This window comes from Erinaceus europaeus, chromosome 5 (assembly GCF_950295315.1).
Source record: "Erinaceus europaeus chromosome 5, mEriEur2.1, whole genome shotgun sequence".
Lineage (NCBI taxonomy): Eukaryota > Metazoa > Chordata > Mammalia > Eulipotyphla > Erinaceidae > Erinaceus > Erinaceus europaeus.
Window position 1 is genome coordinate 10021262 of NC_080166.1, and position 18172 is coordinate 10039433.

At 41.8% G+C, this 18172-nt stretch overlaps 2 protein-coding genes across 4 annotated transcripts in view; one reads left to right on the plus strand and one right to left on the minus strand.

Annotated features, from left to right (window-relative positions):
* The window catches only part of CDC20B (cell division cycle 20B), a 57090-nt gene that overhangs the window by 33813 nt on the left and 5105 nt on the right, over window positions 1-18172 (minus strand). The gene's annotated exons all lie outside the window — the stretch shown is intronic.
* GPX8 (glutathione peroxidase 8 (putative)) lies at window positions 9600-17629 on the plus strand. Of its 3 annotated transcripts, none has more exons than XM_007518889.3 (3): window positions 9600-9864; window positions 10489-10750; window positions 17066-17629. In XM_007518889.3, the coding sequence occupies exons 1-3, from the start codon at window positions 9661-9663 to the stop codon at window positions 17227-17229; spliced, it is 630 nt and encodes a 209-aa protein (XP_007518951.2). In that variant the 5' UTR covers window positions 9600-9660; the 3' UTR covers window positions 17230-17629. The 3 variants fall into 3 exon arrangements, with proteins under 3 accessions (XP_007518951.2, XP_016041808.1, XP_007518952.2); XM_007518890.3 differs by having other exon boundaries at window positions 9633-9711; XM_016186322.2 differs by lacking the exon at window positions 10489-10750 and having other exon boundaries at window positions 9627-9864.

The following is an 18172-nucleotide window of genomic DNA, read 5'->3' on the forward strand; positions in this document are numbered from 1 at the left end:
CATGCGCTTAACCCGCTGTGCTACAGCCCAACTCCCTACTTTTTATATTCTTATATTACAGAATTACATGTCGACAGGGGTTTGAATCCACAGCATTCCCACCATCAGAGTTCTGAATTTTCACTCTCCCCACTGCAATCCACCACAGTTCCCCTAGAGTTTTTGACATGGGCCAACCATCCTCTCTAACAAAAATTTTAAAGAGATATCATAGAGAGAGAAGGAAAAGGTAAGGGCATTAAAAATAGCAACAGGTGTAGGTGTGATTTAGAAAGAAAGAAGGCAGTACTATAGAAAAAACTGGCAAATATATAGAAATACAGATAGTTACAGAAATTATAGTCAATCCCAAAACCTAGATATAGACCAGGTCCCTTGAGATAGAGCATATGTTCACACATATCCATAAACTAGGATAGGATAGTTTTGAAAGCAAAAGTACACAATAGTCTGCAGTGAGTCGGTATAAAGTTCCTAATGAAATAGTATCTAATTAGACTTAGATACCCTCCTCACCTACTTCCTATTACAGTTCTCTCACTCACTCCAAAGCTAACCTTAGCAAAGCAAGGACTGCAAAAGCTGAATAAGGGCAAGAGACTGGCATACTTTAACAATGACTCTTTAGTCACTATCAGGCCACCCCATCAGTTGGGGCCCTATTTGGGGAGTCCTGAGATTCTCAAACAGACATGATGGGCCTAGACCTCAATTACTCCCTCTCTCCATTGTTCCAGATCATCTTTATAAGGAACAACAAAAAAGACCCCTTTGTGGGCCCCCCATAGGACTTTGCCCTCAACTTGGATCAACAACGGTAGAGAATGTTCCATCCTCTGAAGGCAGGCTGGACAGCATACTCCATGCTACACCTGAAGAAGATGGGTCGATACTGGGGCAGCTTGGAACGTTCCTACTCATGACCACAGAATGTGAGCTCAGATCTACGTGATGCGGAGGCCACATAGGCTCCTAAGCTGAATATGGGCCCCAGACCAGATCAGATCCATGGGGTTTACAGTCAACAATATTGATACCCCTTTCACATATTAGGGAGCTACTTTCTTCCCTGATTCAGCTCTCTGTTCCTTTTCCAGCCATGACATCATCTCCCCAGACAGTAACTTGGATCCACCTGCATATCAGATTTCAGGCTCAGGGAAAGAAAAAAAAACAAGGACATCAATAATAACAACAACAATAACTACAACAATAAAACAACAAAAGGGAATAAATAAATAAGTAAATAGGGGAAGCGGGAGATAGTGCAACGGGTTACCAGCACATAGCACAAACCACAAGAACCTGCTTAAGGATACCAGTTCGAGCCCCTAGCTCCCCACCTGCAGAGGCGTTGCTTCACAAGCGGTGAAGCAGGTCTGCAGGTGTCTATCTTTCTCTCCCCCTCTCTGTCTCCCCCTCCTCTATCGATTTCTCTCTTTCCTATCCAACAACAATGGCAGCAATAACAACAACAACAATAACAATAAACAACAAGGGCAACAAAAGGGGAAAAAAGGCTTCCAGGAGCAGTGGATTCAAAGTGCAGACACTGAGCCCCAGCAGTAACCCTGGAGACAAAAAAAAAGATGAAATAAAATATATTTAAACAAAACAGAATTTAGAATAAAATCCAGGAAGAACCAAAATTGGCAAAATTAAATTTAATAAGGATACAATCTTCAAGCTTAGAACTTTTTCCATTGCACAAGGATGGCATGTAAGAGAAATAATATAAAGTGAAGAGGACAGGAAAGACTAGACAACCACCACCAGACTATCAGCCAACAGCACAACGTTATTGTTGTCTAAGTAGCAGAGTTTCAGATCTCACTTTGTAATGGCAGACCGCCTCTAGCTTGCCCATCTTGCTGTCAGTCAGAGGAGAGAGATGTGTTTGGGAGTAAGTGAGGAGGGCTCTATAGCATGGCTTATACAAAGCAGACTGCCAGCAAACGGAGAAGCAGTGAAATAAATGACTCCTTTAAAAGCCATTTGCTGCAGAAAACAGTCTGGAAATTTCTCAGAACACTAAAGATGGACCTGCCCTTTGACTCAGCAATTTCTCTCCTGGTGACTTGTTCAAAGGAGACAAAAACACGTAGCCAACAAGATATACAGGCACCTATATTCATAGCAGTATATTTCAATGTATTTTTTAAAAGAAAATTCTTTTTAAGGTTTACTTAGTTACTTTTATTTATTTATTATTGGATAGAGACAAAGAGAAATCGAGAGGAGAGGAGGAGGAAGAGAGGGGAAAATGGACAGAGAGACACGTGCAGCCCTGCTTCACCACTTGTGAAGCTTTCGCAATGCAGGGGCTTGAACCTGGGTCCTTGCTCTCTGTAATGTGAGCACCTAATCAGGTGCACCACCACCTGGCCCATCAGCACAATTTATAATAGTTCAAACTTGGAAGCAACCTAGATGCCCAAAGACAGTTAGTTAAGTGGCTAAGAAACTTGTAGCGGGTGTAAGGATCCTGGTTCGAACCTCTGGCTCCCCACCTGCAGGGGAGTCGCTTCACAAGCGGTGAAGCAGGTCTGCAGGTGTCTGTCTTTCTCTCCCCCTCTCTGTCTTCCCCTCCTCTCTCCATTTCACTCTGCGGATGATCCTTATGCCCGTCCTTGTGCGTCGTGCCATGTGCGCTTAACCCGCTGCACTACCGCTCGACTCCCTCAGATACGTTTTTTAAAGGTGCAATAAACTGAAGGGAGAGGGACTTAAAAAGGGAAATCTGCTTTGTATTACTCCTCATGGCAAAACTATGACTAAGTTTAAAAAGAAGGGGGTTAGGAGAAGGCAACTTCTTATTCAACACCAAGAACTTCAGGCAAAATCTGGTGCATTCACAGTGATCCGGCTACAGACAGCCACAAAGCCCTGAAAGAATACAAGGACAAGTTTGCCAAAAGTTTTGACTATAAAGCAGTTCTCAGGAAGGCCCTCTACTAGGGGTACGTGAGATGCAGCAGCACAGGTCGACTTTTTTTTAAATAATGATGTATTTTAATGTACCTTTCAGAATGATTTAAAATTGTCGATATTGACAAAGTTTCCTTTACCAAAACTAATCTGGGTAAGATACACGAACTGATTTCAGTCCACACTGTTAATTAACAAGCAGAAACCACAAAGGCATGCAGGTGGCTACGTTTTCGGAACCATGGCTTTGGATGGATGTGCTGTGTGTCATCAGTGTTCCTAAACTTTGGTCCCAGGATCTATCTCTGTTGAGGAAAGGCCTATGGGATAGCTTTGAATGACTGAAGTATTCATTTGTGGAGAGGAAGAGGAAGACAAGAAAAACAAGACAAAGAAGGGAAAAGAGATGAGTGACTCCATACTCCAAGGACATCAGTTTGGTTGCTTACCTTTAGCGTCACATTATCTCGATTCTAAATCAGCAGGAAGTCAGAGCATAGGGGGTGGAAAAATAAATAGAAAGGAACCTAGAGAGGTGTTAAAAATAAAGACGGGAAGTAACATAAAATAACTGGGAGAAGAGAAACAAATACATATCCAGCAATAAAGAACCTGACACACAAATTCTTAGAGGGTGGGAAAGACCTGGACATTCCAGGAAGGGCATGCTATGCTTAGGGAATGCCAGGATCCTTCTAGAATCTCCTGGTGGAGACAAAAAATAACAGATGGTCCATTAGTTCTCGGGCATGCTCTCCAAATCCCGCCTCCTTCCCCTCTGAATATCCACACACACACCCCCACCCGCCATCAGTCCAGTGCATTCTGTCTGCAAGGTATTTTGAACTTAGCTTCTCAGTGTTCTTTTTTTCCGATGAATCATGAAAGCCAGAATGTCCACCTTCTCATTTTTGAACTGCCAATGCTTCGTCATTCAAGTGGACAATATACCCCAGCAAAAGCTGTCAAGATTATTTTCAGGTAGCCTGTTCAGGAGACTTGGTTCTCCATTGCCAACACCTGCCACTGGGGGAGGGGGCAGCTTAAGGTTAGCTTGTAAAGTTAGCTTCGAAAACAGCCTTGGAGGGCTTTGAGGCCTTGGCGCAGGGTGTTGCAAGAGGACCTAAGTTGGAGGTGAGAATGTCAGACACTTGTCATGGGGAGATGAGAAATTGTACTCATAGGTCAGTAACTGTAGCGTAAGCCATTAGCCTCCCAATAAAATAAAAAGAGGGAGGGAGTCGGGTGGTGGCGCAGCAGGTTAAGCGCAGGTGGTGCAAAAGCACAAGGACTGGTATAAGAAACCCAGGTTTGAGTCTCTGGCTCCCCACCTGCAGGGGAGTCGCTTCACAGGCGGTGAAGCAGGTCTGCAGGTGTCTGTCTTTCTCTCCCCCTCTCTGTCTTCCCCTCCTCTCTCCATTTCTCTCTGTCCTATCCAACAACAGCATCAATAATTACAGCAATGTTAAACAAGGGCAACAAAAAAGGAAAAATAAATAAATAAATATTTAAAATAAATAAAAAGAGGGAAGAGAAGGAGGTGGGAAGAGGAGGAGGAGGGGGAAGAGGAGGAGGAGAGGGAAGAGGAGGGGGAAGAGGAGGAAGAGGGGGAAAAAGGAGGAGGAGGGGGAAGAGGAGGAGGGGGAAGAGGAGGAGGAGGGGGAAGAGGAGGAGGAGAGGGAAGAGGAGGAGGAGAGGGAAGAGGAGGGGGAAGAGGAGGAGGAGGGGGAAAAAGGAGGAGGAGGGGGAAGAGGAGGAGGAGAGGGAAGAGGAGAAGGAGGGGGAAGAGGAGGAGGAGGGGGAAAAAGGAGGAGGAGGGGGAAGAGGAGGAGGAGGGGGAAGAGGAGGAAGAGGGGGAAGAGGAGGAGGGAGAAGAGAAGGGGGAAGAGGATGAGGAGGAAGATGAGGGGGAAGAGGAGGAGGAAGAGGAGGAGGGGGAGGGTAAGAGGAGGGGAGAGAAGAGATAAGCCATCATCTCGGAACCTAGATCTGTAACTGTCAAAAACAGCAGACCCTTTCCAGGATTTCAGCACCGTGATGGCTTTACTGTTCTCCACTTCTGCTCTTTGGCCTCAGTGATTTCTATGTTTTCAGTCACTGATTTAATAATGATTTACAAGATTATAAGAAAATAGAGTTTTTTTTTAAATTAATTTATTTATTCTTCTTTTTTCTATTTATTTATTTATTTTCCCTTTTTTGTGGCCCTTGTTGTTTTATTGTTGTGGTAGTTATTATTATTGTTACTGTTGTCGTCATTGTTGGATAGGACAGAGAGAAATGGAGAGAGGAGGGGAAGACAGAGAGGGGGAGAGAAAGACAGACACCTGCAGACCTGCTTCACTGATTGTGAAGCGACTCCCCTGCAGGTGGGGAGCCAGAGGCTGGAACCGGGATCCTTACACCCTCCGGCCCTTGCGCTTTGCGCCACCTGCGCTTAACCCGCCACTATTATCTTTATTTATTTATTTATTGGATAGAGACAGCCACAAATTGAGAGGCAAGGTGGAGATAGAGAGGAAAAGAGACAGAGAGACACCTGCAGCCCTACTTCACCACTCACAAAGCTTTCCCCTGCAAGTGGAGACCAGGGGCTCAAACTCAGGTCCCTATGCATTGTAAACAGGTGTGCCACCACCTGGCCCTGGGTCCCTACTTGTTACAAGTGTTTCTTCTGGTCCGTAGAATTCATTTCAGTCTTATGATAGGTAGGGTCCATCACTCTCACTTCTTGTATGGAGTACACTGCTTAAATTGGTGGGGGGGAGTAGGGCCCAGAAAGGGGTCAATGGGTTGAGAAGGACAATTTCTCAACTATAAATAAGTAAGCCATGGGGATGCAATGTATACAGCATAAGACAATTTCAAACCATTCTTCTTTATTTTAATGCACTTGAGATTTGAGAAAATGGTCTTTCCAGATAATTCCATCCTTTTTCACTATCAGATTGCCTGGTTATATAGCATGTTTGCAATATAAATGTTTTCAGTCAGCAATACTGTGTTATGTTTGAAGGTTGCTAAGGGTATATTTCTTGTAATGAAACCTTTCATTACAAGAAAAATAATTGTAACTGTGTATGGTGACGCATGCTAACATAAAGTGCCAGTGGTGTTGCAGTAGATACAAATATCAAGTCATGTTTATACCTGAAATTAATGCACTGTCATATGCCAATTCCATCTAAACTTTTGTCTTTCTTTTTCTCTTTTTATATTTACTTGTTTAATGAGAGAGAAACCAGAGTACTACTTTGAGTATGCAGTACTTGGAGTTAAGCTGGGGGCCTCTCACACAAGCGTCCTGCTCTGCCCACTGAACCACCTCCATGGCCACTTACAACTTAAGTTTTTAGAGGAAATGAAATAGCAGTTCTACAACACAATTCTCCGTGTATGAAGAGAAAACTTTATACATAACTTCCAATTTTATATTTATCCCTTCTCATCAGCCTTGAGAGTGGGAAATAAGTGGTTCAACCCCCTTTGACTGGTTTTGCACGCCCAAATAGTTGGCTTCCCTCAATAAACTACAGACACACCACCACCACCACCACACAGAAGGCCCAGAAGCAGAATGAGACAATGAGGCGACCTCCTTAGTATCTTCTCTAAAGCTCCAAAGATCCAATAGTTATGGAAAAGCAGTCTCACACCAGGTTCAGCACACATATTACATTGCACAGAGACCCAGGTTCAAGCCCCTGCTCCCCACAAGCGGTGAAGCAGGTCTGCAGGTGTCTATCTTTCTCTCTCCCTCTCTAACTCCCCTCCCTTCTCAATTTCTCTCTGTCCTGTCCTATCAAGTATAACAGAAAGAAAAGAAAAGAAAAGAAAAGAAAAGAAAAGAAAAGAAAAGAAAAAAGAAAAGAAAAGAAAAGAAAAGAAAAGGGAAAATGGCCACCAGGTGCAATAGATTTCTAGTGCCAACACCGAACCCCAATGATAACCTTGGTGGCAGAAAAAAGAATAAGAGAGGAGAGGAGAGGAGGGGAGGGGACAGGACAGGAAGGGAGGGAAAGAGAAGGGAGGGGGGAGAGGGGAGGGGAGGGGAAGGGAAGGGAGGAGAGGGGAGCAGAGAGAAAGGGAGGAGAGGGGAGGGGATAAGGGAGAGGAGGGGAGGGGAGGGGAGAGGAAGGGAGGGGAGGGAAGGGAAGAGAGAAAGAAGAGAAATGAGAGGAGGGGAGGGGAAGGGAAGGGAAGGGAAGGAAAAGGGAAGGGAAGAGAAAAAGAGAAGAGAAAAGCCATCTCCCCAGCTACTCAGATCATCCTGTGGGATTTTCCCAGTACTGCTAAGAAACACACCACTATACCAACAGTCATGCCCACAAAGAACAGAGCAACTGATTCAAAACTTGCTTTGTCATTAATAGGGCACATTCTGGTGCATCCAGTTGAGTGCACAGATCATTATGCACAAGGACCCAGGTTCAAACCCCCAGGTCCCACCTGCAGAGGGAAAGCTTTGCAAGTAAACAGTCCTATCGGTGTCTCTCTTTCTCTCTCCTCCTCTATCTCTTCAATCCTCTCTCTTGTCTCTATTAAGTAAATAATACTTCTGAAAAGTCTAAGGTGGGTCAAAGTCCAAAGAGGAAAGAACAGTGCATAGAAAGTTGGGGCAGTGGTTAGAGCATGGCTACTAGAAGAATGAGGTGCCCGCTTTGATCAAGACCATCACCTGTGCCTGAGTGAGGTTCTGCTTCTTTCTTATTCCTCTTCCCTCTCATGTTAATGAATAAATCCTTTCAAGAAACAAAAAGGAAATATGGTTTAATGAAATCTCTTATTTATACTTGTCAGTGAGTAAGTATTGCATTATAACATGCAGTTATTACTGTAGGTCATGATCAAATTTTTGAATAATACGGGGCTATAATTTGCTTAATAATAGAAGAGAGCTTTTTTAATCCATTTTTTATATTTATTTATTCCCTTTTGTTGCCCTTGTTGTTTTATTGTTGTAGTTATTATTGATGTCATTGTTATTGGATAGGACAGAGAAAAATGGAGAGAGGAGGGGAAGACAGAGAGGGGGAGAGAAAGACAGACACCTGCAGACCTGCTTCACCGCTTGTGAAGCGACTCCCCTGCAGGTGGGGAGCCGGGGGCTGGAACCTGGATCCTTACGGGTCCTTGCACTTTGTGCCACATGCACTTAACCCGCTGTACTACCACCCAACTCTCTAAAGCTTTTTTCATTCATTTTTAACCAATGTTTATTCACATGCCATTGCCTTTTGAGGTTTGGGTAATATTTTCAGATAATTCTCTGTTCTTTCTCACTGTGATTTCTTTTGACTCATATAACATGTTGAAAATATTCAGTCCCATTTACAGTTAACAATATTTATACCCCTTTCCCGTATTTGGGAGCTACTCTCTTCCCTGATCCAGTTTTCTGGTCCTTTTTCCAGCCATGACATCATCTCCCCAGACAATAACTTGGATCCACCTGCATATCAGATGTCAGGCTCAGAAAGAAAAAGAAAAAGAAAAAAAAACACTAGTATAGTCATGGGCCCTTTGGAATATAACTAAAATAGGCTTAGTAACTCTCTACAAAACGGAGACCCCCAAATCTTCATCTGCACTATTCCAGCCTTTAGGTTCATGATCAGTCAACAATTTGTTTGGCTTTATATGTTTAACTTTTTTTTTTTTTTGCTTTTTTTTTCATTTTTTATCTTTATTTATTTGTTGGATAGAAACAGTCAGAAATTGAGAGGGGAAGAAATGATAGAGAGGGAGAGAGACAGAGAGATACCTGCAGCACTGCTGCACCACTTGTGAAGCTTCCTCCTACAGGTGGGGACCAGGGGCTCGAACCTGGGTCCTTGGGCACTGTAACATGTGTACTCAACCAGGTGCACCACCACCTGGACCCCCATATGTTAACTCTTCTTTCAGTTACCAGGTTCCAGATGATACCATGATGCCAACCAGACTTTCCTGGACAGACAACCCCACCACTGTGTCCTGGAGCCCCGCTTCCCCAGAGCCCCACCCCACTAGGGAAAGAGAGAGACAGGCAGGGAGTATGGATCAACCACCGGCCAACGTCCATATTCTGCAGAGAAGCAGTTACAGAGGCCAGGCATTCCACCTTCTGCATCCCACAATGACCCATCCTGGGTCCGTGCTCCCAGAGAGAACAAGAGTAGGGAAGCTATCAGGGGAGGGGATGGGACAGGAAGTTCTGGTGGTGGAAATTGTGTGGAGTTGTACCCCTCTTATCCTATGGTTTTTGTCAGTGTTTCTTTTTTATAAATAAAAATTATTTTTAAAAAGAATAAAATATTCATTCCCTTAAGATTGCATATGTTAATAAATCATATTTTAATCTAACTCTGAACTATTCCTGGGAATTACCTATCTTCTAGATCCAGTTAACCGCTGAGCTCATTTCACAGTTTTGAAGTTGCAAGGGCGCCACCTCCTGATGAAATAATTTCTTTCTTGAGAGATGTTAAACAATTACCTAAAATATCCTAATTTTTTTCTAGCATAAAAAAAAAATGCAGTTGCCATCATAAAGACATTGCTGTCCTTCAGAGTTCATGACTTCAGTAGGGGGTATCACTACTTTTCCCATCTGAGAAAGGTCCTTCCAGCCCCTTAGCAACGACAAGCACTAGTCTGTCCTTCTTGGTTTTCCGTTCATCCGAGCTGGTTTCAAGTTTCAGCTCCTCCTCGAATTCCAGTCTGCTGAGACTTCTCTCTAAACCATCCAAAATGGAGCCTCTTACAACTTACCCGTTAAGATGCTCAGGGCCCAAAGCAAAGGTATTTGCAGTTTTGCTGTCTATGGTTTTATGCACAGTAATGTTACTTCTTCTACAACTAAAATTCCTAAAACCTAAAATCAACAGCTTTTATACATTTGAAGTGAAAGATGCAAAAGGACAACCAGTTTCTCTGGAAAAATTTAAAGGCAGAGTAAGTTACATCTTCTTTTTATTTCTATTGTTTATCCATTTTCTCTGTGTATTCTCTCAGTAGAATTATTTTTTGCTGTTATTTGCTATAAAATGTTATAATTTTATCTTCAAAGTAATGTTATCAGAGCCATCAGTTTTCATAGCTTATATACTTCTAATTGGCACTCTGACATAATATGATTCCTTTAAAACCTTTAAATTTATGTACTGCATTTATACTATAAATTTAGGCATTTCTTAGTTACTAATGTGAACTTGGAAACTCTTATTAATAGAAGCATTAATTCCATAACCTAAAACATTTTTTTTAAATCTTGTCAGAGGTCATATTAACTTTAAATTAACTTTAAATTAAAAATAAACGTTCGTGAGAACCGGATGCTCTTTGACAGTAGCCATCGTTCAGAATTTTAACTCATACGGATGGGTTAGGATTTTCAGTAAAAACAGCTACATCTAGACTATGTGAAATCAACTTATCAATGATCATACCCCTCCCCTCAAAAAACGGTTTAAGATGTTAATTGCTTGCAGGATTTCTTTCTTTCTTTCTTTCTTTCTTTCTTTCTTTTCTCTTTTATTTGTTTCACTTTCCGGTTGGATTTTTTTCTTTTTCCGGGAGGTTTCACTAGTCGTAAACGTGGCTAGTGACTGCCAGCTCACAGACAGAAATTACTTAGCACTGCAGGGGCTGCACAAAGAGTTCGGGCCATCCCACTTCAGCGTGCTGGCTTTCCCCTGCAATCAGTTTGGAGACTCGGAGCCCCGCCCAAGCAAAGAAGTGGAATCTTTCGCAAGAAATAACTACGGAGTAACGTTCCCCATCTTCCACAAGATTAAGATTCTAGGACCTGAAGCCGAACCTGCATTTAGATTTCTTGTTGGTAAATATACATCTCGCCTCACCTATTTGATGTGTTTTTAATTGCTTCCATTTTTAAAATATACCAGAGCTATATACTTTCTTAAATATTTAAAGTGGGAACATTTTACAAACAAACAAAAAAAAAGTATCCTTTGTAATTTTCTGCAAGTTGTACTCTCCTAAACATCACTGTTTTAGCTTCTTGGATGGCAAAATACATCTACTAAAATGTGTTTTGTTTCTTATAATTTTACTCGATATGTGATCATGGTTATTTTCACAAAATATTTCAATTCTTGCAGTTGGAGCATTTTGGGAGATATCACTCCAGACTATTAAAGCCATGTTTCTTACATGAAGACTGCTTAGCAGTTAATCAAGCATATCTTTGTGGTTAATATATTTTTTTTTACCTTTTTTTTTTTTCTTTCTTTTCGTTTTTTGCCAGAGCACTGCTCAGCTCTGGCTCATGGTGGTGCAGGGGATTGAACATGGGACATTGGAGCCTCAGTTACGAGAGTCTCTTTGCTGTACTACCCCTGCCCACTTTGTGGCTACTTTTATGTTATCCTAAAGGATAAAGAATGTTTACGATGCTTTTCAAAAAGTCAAAGCAACATGACTTTTGCTCTGGTGTGTTTTGTTTTTGTTTTGGATGGTTGTGTTAGGTTGTCATTACTATTTAGAGTACCTACAGAAATCTAAGTTTTTTTCAGAATGACTTAGCCTAAAAGGAGTAAGATACGGGAGTCGGGCAGTAGCGCAGCGGGTTAAGCACAGGCGGAGCAAAGCGCAAGGGCCAGCGTGAGGATGCCGGTCGGAGCCCCCAACTCCCCACCTGCAGGGGAGTCGCTTCACAAGGGGTGAAGCAGGTCTGCAGGTGTCTTATCTTTCTCTCCCCCTCTCTGTCTTCCCCTCTCTCTCCATTTCTCTCTGTCCTATCCAACAACGACGACATCAACTACAACAATAAAACAAGGGCAACAAAAGGGAATAAATAAATATATTTTTAAAAAAGGAGTAAGACACATAGACCCAAAACTCTGCATATCTGATTTAAGCACCTGCTCTACAGCTGTTTGCTGTGTAGCTTCAGGTATAGGACTCGACTTCTCTGTGCCTTTTTTCCTCGTTTGTAAAATGAGATTATAAAGTACCTACTTCCTAAGATTGCTTGGAGGATTAAATATGCCTGTGCCAATTTACTAAAGGACATCTAGCTAAAGTTCTCGCATTAACTTGTGGAGATGATACCCTTAATCCTTTTTTATTTTTAAAAATAAATCTGTATTATTTTTATTTTTAATAAAAGAGGGAGAGGAACAGAGACAGGTACAGGGAGAGAGACCAGAGCACTTGGTTAGCTCTGGCTTGTAGCAATGCTGGGAATTGAACCTGGGACCTCAGAACCTCGGACATGAGCCTTTTGCAAAACCTTTATTCTGTCTCCTTAGAGACAGAATAAATAATTTGAGATTTGATTGAAAAAATATCACTTCAGTCTGACAATCAAGTTTACAATTGAACAAGCCAGTTAATAATATTCTGTGACATTCCATCTAAATGTAGAATCAGAATCTTCTAAAAATATATTAATACTTTGGAAAAGTTATTATAATGCCTAACAACATGTACAGCAACTAGAGTGAGGTCTTTATTGAATTTCTTTTTTTATAGACTTTTCCCCCTTTTGTTGCCCTTGTTATTTTTATTGTTGTTATTGTTGTTATTGATGTGATCTTTTCAAAACTGGCCAAAATGGACAGTCGCTCATCATGAAGTCACAGACTGAGTCATTCAGCTCTGATGTGCAGCCCAACTGTTGAGTGAGGAAGCAAGTGAAGCTGAAGCCTAGCTCAGGGACAGGTATGTACTGAGCGAAGGACCGTACCTACCTGGAATGGTAGCTCTTTCAAATGTCATTTCAGATATTGCCAAATGGTCTATCAGCTACTCTCTAGAGAGCCCTGTTCTGCCAGACATTGTCTTTATAAACAAACTTTGCATTCCAGAAAATGATCTTTCAAAATAAAAATTTTTTTTGAGGATTGTATATTACAGTAGGATGTTTACACTGAGTTGCTGATGTTTAATGAGAAATACTTTTTTTTTTTTTGCCTCCAGAGTTATCACTGGGGCTCAGTGTTGGCACTACAAATCCACTGCTCCTGGCGGCCATTTTTTCCATTGTATTGACTAGGACAGAAAGAAATTGAGAGACGAGGGGGAGGTAGAGAGGGAGAAGGACAAACACCTGCAGACCTGCTTCACCAGTTGGGAAGCATCCCCTCTGCAGGTAGGAAGTGGGCGCTCAAATCCACATCCTCGTGTTGGTCCTTGTGCTTAGTTAGTACTATGTGCACTTAACTGAGTGTGCCACCGCCCAGCCCCCAGAAGTACTTTCTAATGAGTCTCTTTTATTTATTATTGGATAGAGTCCAGAGAGAAATTAAGAGTGGGGAAGAGATAGCAAGGTAGGTAGAGAAACACCTGCAGCCTTGCTTCACCACTCCAGAAGTTTTTCCCCTGCAGGTGAGGACCAGGGGCTTGAACCCAGATCCTTGTGCATGTGATGTGTGCATTTAATAAGGTGCGCCACCACCTGGCCCCTAAAAGGTTTTTTGTTTGTTTGTTTGTTTGTTTTAACCAGAGCACTGCTCAGCTCTGGTTTATGGTGGTGCAATGGATTGAATCTGGGACTTTGAAGCCTCAGGCAGTCTCTTTGCATAACCATTATGCTGTCTCCCCCACCCACGATGAAATGATTTTTTTTCATGTTTATAAATAATACCTACAAGTAATTCCTAGTAAATGACTTGTGTAGTGATAAGATGAACTTCCAAAGGACTTGTCCATCTCCTGTTAGAATTAAGAAAGACAACCATAGCAAGATCTTTTTTTTTTCCCTTTTGTTGCCCTTGTTGTCTTTTTATTGTTGTTGTAGTCATTGTATTGATGTTGTCATTCGATAGGACAGAGAGAAATGGAGAGAGGAGGGGAGAGAAAGACACCTGCAGACCTGCTTCACCACTTGTAAAGTGACTCCCCTGCAGGTGGGGAGCCGGGGTCCCTGCGCTTTGTGCCACGTGCATTTAACCCACTGCGCTACCGCCCGACTCCCAGCAAGATCTTTTATAAAAGCTGTAGGTAATGCAAATTCTCACTTTTTTGTTTGCTTGTTTTTGTTTTTTGTCTTTTTCTTTTTTCCCCTTGCAAATCAACGTTTATAGTACATGTAAACCAGGACTTGAGGAGCCAGAATGTGATCTCATGTATGTGTCAAACTGCTCAAATCTGAGAAGTGTATAAAATGTCCCAAAGACCCAGTATAGAGGGTGACATCAATTGTACATGTAGACTTTACAGCACTGATAAACTGACTGATTGTTAGGGACAAGGAGATAGCATTTCAGTTTACACAACAGATTTTCATGCCTGAGGTTCAGAGGTATAGGTTCAGTCCCCAGCACTACCAGTAGCCAAAACTGAGCAGTGGTCGGGGATAAACAAACTTCAAAATCTTTTGGTTGCTTCCTAATATAACTTTTAGTGCTTATGTATAATTATCTTTTAATTCTAGTGACACCTCATGAAATGAATTTTTTTTTAATTTTTATTGGGGAATTAATGTTTTACATTCAACAGTAAATATAATAGTTTGTACATGCATAACATTCCCCAGTTTCCCATTTAACAATACAACCCCCACTATGTCATTTATCATCCTTCATGGACCTGTATTCTCCCCACCCACCCCAGAGTCTTTTACTTTGCTGCGATACGCCAATTCCATTTCAGGTTCTACTTGTGTTTTGAAATGAATTTTTAATGCTTGGCATAGCACAGAAAATGCATATTAATAAATATTGGGCTACTCTTTACTTCCTACATCCGTCCCCTTGTTATTTTCCCAGCTTAAAACAGTCCTCATCTTTTAAACCCTCAGCAGTACATCCCTTCCTCCTGTTTCATCACCACTGCTGAAAGAAGTTAACACTTGCTGTTTCTCAGTGTGTTTTCTCCTTCGGTCTGGCTTCTCCCTCTGTGGCTCTCCTGAACTTATGGTAAATAACTGCAGTGGTTTCCACTGGCTTTGTTTGTTTCTGTTTCTTAAAAATAACTTCCAGGGTCAGTGACACAGCTCACTTGGGTAGTGTGTTGCTTTGCCATAAGCATGACCCAAGTTCTAGCCAGGCCTTTGCTGCATTAAAAAAAGCTTCAGTGCTGTGGAGTTCTCTCCTCTCTCTGTCTCCCTCTCCCTCTCTCTGCCTCTTATCAATAAAAATGACTTCCATTCATTGCCTCTTTTTTTCCCAAAGGACATCAATATAGCCCTTTAATTGCTGAATAGTACTCCATTAAATATATATATATATATGTGTGTGTGTGTGTGTGTGTATATATATATATATATATATATATTTTTTTTTTTTTACTTCTAAGACTCTACTGAGCAATTTTTATTCCCTTGTTAAAGCCGTCCCCACCCCCTTTACTCTAGCACAGTTTTCCTCACAGGGTTCCCACCACCACAACCAAAAATGTTAAAAGGAAAATGAAAAGGTGCGTGCCAGAGAAGCATATGGGCCATTTCATTGCCCCTTCTTTCCCCTTTGTCCCTCTCCTTCTCCAACTACCCTTAACTCTGCTAGTCCTCAGGATGCTGCCACAGTGTACATAGTTTCTCTAGTTCTGTCCTCTTTCCCTGAGCTCACTCATTCTCCTCAGATCCAAATACCAAATATCCAGCTGCCTTCTCTGGGAATCCGCTTGCGTACAAAATGAACGCCATCTTGCTTTCAAATCTGCTCACTGTACCATGTCTGTGATGAAGATGAGTCTAGAGATGAAAAGTGTAAGTTCTAGGATAGGAAGGTGCACATGTCAGGCTTGGCTCTGCCATGCAGTAGCAGCATGAAATTAAATATAACCACTGTTTTTCTCATCTGCAAAATGGAACAGTACCACTCGGGAGGCCAGGGGCTGTAGCTCGCCCAATAGAGAGAACAGTTGGCCATATACAAGGACCTGTGTTCAAGCCCCCAGCCACCACATGGGAGCAGCTGCATGGAGGAAACTTAACTGAGTGGCAAAGCAGTGCTGTTCTCTCTCCTGCTCTGTGTTTCCCCCTCCCCAGCCAAAAAAACAAAAGAGCCTACCAGGAGCAGTGAAGCCATACATACACAGCCCCATTGTGACAGCCCCAGCAGGAAAAAAATAGAAGCCATTCCACCACTTCATGAGGTTATTGTAAAAAGTAAATGATAGGATCCATCTGTAGCATTGAGCAAACATTACTAGGGACTTGTTGAATTTTATAATTTTTTTCATGTTAAGTCAATATGTATATAAATCCTGATTATATGAATAGAGGAAGTGTATTTATATGTAAATTAAGATGTAACGAACATCAACATTTCTTTAAATAAGATTACTTAGAATTTATTATTTTTAGGGGCCAGGTGGTAGCACACCCAGTTGAGTGTACATGTTATGATATGCAAGGACCCAGGTTCAAGCCCCAGTCGCCACTTGCAGAGAGGAAGCTTCATGAGTGGTTAAGCAGTGCTGTGATGTCTTTCTCTCTCCCTCTCTATCTCCTTCTTTCCTCTGGATTTCTATTTCTAACCAATAAATACTTTAAAACAGAGAACTAACCATTTTCAACCATATGGGGAGCTATTAAAAACAGACATTTAATATGAAAAGTAACACACGTGTTCCTATTACCAGGGACCATGAGAGTATCATTTTCTTAATGTTAAAGGAAAAAATGTAGTTATCTCTGAGGTAAAAATTCTTGTTGTTGGGACTGGGTGGTAGCTCACCTGGTTAGAACACACCTTACAGTGTGCAAAGAACCAAGTTCAAGCCCCAGTCCCTATCGGGGGGAGAAAGTTCATGAGCAGAGGAGCAGTAGTATGGATGTCTCTCCTCTCTATCTGTCCCTCTGTACTTCTCTTACCTTCCATCCAAAAAATGACTACCAGAAGTGGTGGAGTTATGTAAATGCCAAATGCTAGTGATAATCCTGGTGGGGAAAAAGTAAAAACTTAAGTGTCTTTGTTTAGATCAAGATATTTAAAATAAGATGTCTTGGTTAATGATTTGGGGTCGGTGGACTCATCAGAGTAATTAGTAAGCGTAGAAATGTAGTTGTTTAAAGTTGATGTTTAACTCTATCTGGGACTTTTGCTTTTTGTTCTATTTTGGTTTGACATTAAAGCAGCCCTAGAAAACTTAAATTTAAGGTTGCCACTTCTATAGATACTAATAAATGAAAACCTAACAAGATATAAAATTGTGCTCATGAAAATATATTCTAATATTTCAGATTCTACAAAGAAGGAACCAAGGTGGAATTTCTGGAAGTATCTGGTCAACCCTGAGGGTCAAGTTGTAAAGTCCTGGAAGCCAGAGGAGCCCATTGAAGTCATCAGGCCCGAGATTGCAGCTCTTGTTAGACAAATGATCATAAAAAAGAAAGAAGATCTATGAAAAGGCCATTGTGTCCTTCTAACACATCCTCATATACTTCTTAATCTGGGGAATGTCTCCTTATTAATCCCATTTTAACTCCAATTTTTGTTACCTTGTTCGTGAGTTGTAAATTTCTCCCAGAATAAAGACATTACCCAAAGCAAAATGAAAAGCAGCCAAAGGATGAAAATCAAATACTTCCATCTCTGACTACACTAGGTGATTCTAAGTACACAGTCCCCGAGGCTCCAATATTCTCTTGCTCAACTTGGCATTTTTAAGATTGTACTTGATAAAAATGCCAAACACACTAGACCACTGTTTGAATTTCAGGGACACTGTGTGACTGAAATATCTGGAGTAACTAACTGTAAATGGCTATTTTGATGTAATAAAACATAAGCATTGGAAATGTAAATGTATCAGATTCAAATCCTTACATAGAATTTTCCTTTTTTAATATTTTTATTTTATTTGCTAGAGACAGAACTTGAGAGGGGAAGGGGAGAAAGAGAAGGAGAGGGGGGCCAGGCAGTGGCACACTGTTAAGCGCATATAGTATGAAGCACAAAGACCCATGCAAGGAGCCAGGTTCCAGCCCTTGGCTCCCCACCTGCAGAGGGGTCACTTCACAAGCAGAGAAGTCTGCAGGTGTCTGTCTAACTTACTATCTTCCCCTCTTTCGATTTCTCCGTCCTATCCAAAAAGAATCTAAATGGCTGCCAGGCTTGTAGTGCAGGCTCCAAGCCCCAGCAGTAACCCTGGAGGCAAGAAAAAAGAGAGAGAAAGCCATCTCCAGCACTGTTTTACCACTCATGAGACTTACCCCTGTAGGTGGGGACTAGTTTCTAGGGCTCATATACAGGAGGGTGTGTGTGTGTGTTTGATTGTTACTAGGGCTATTGCTGGGGCTCAGTGACAGCACTACATACCCACAGTTCCAGGTGGCCATTTTTCCTTT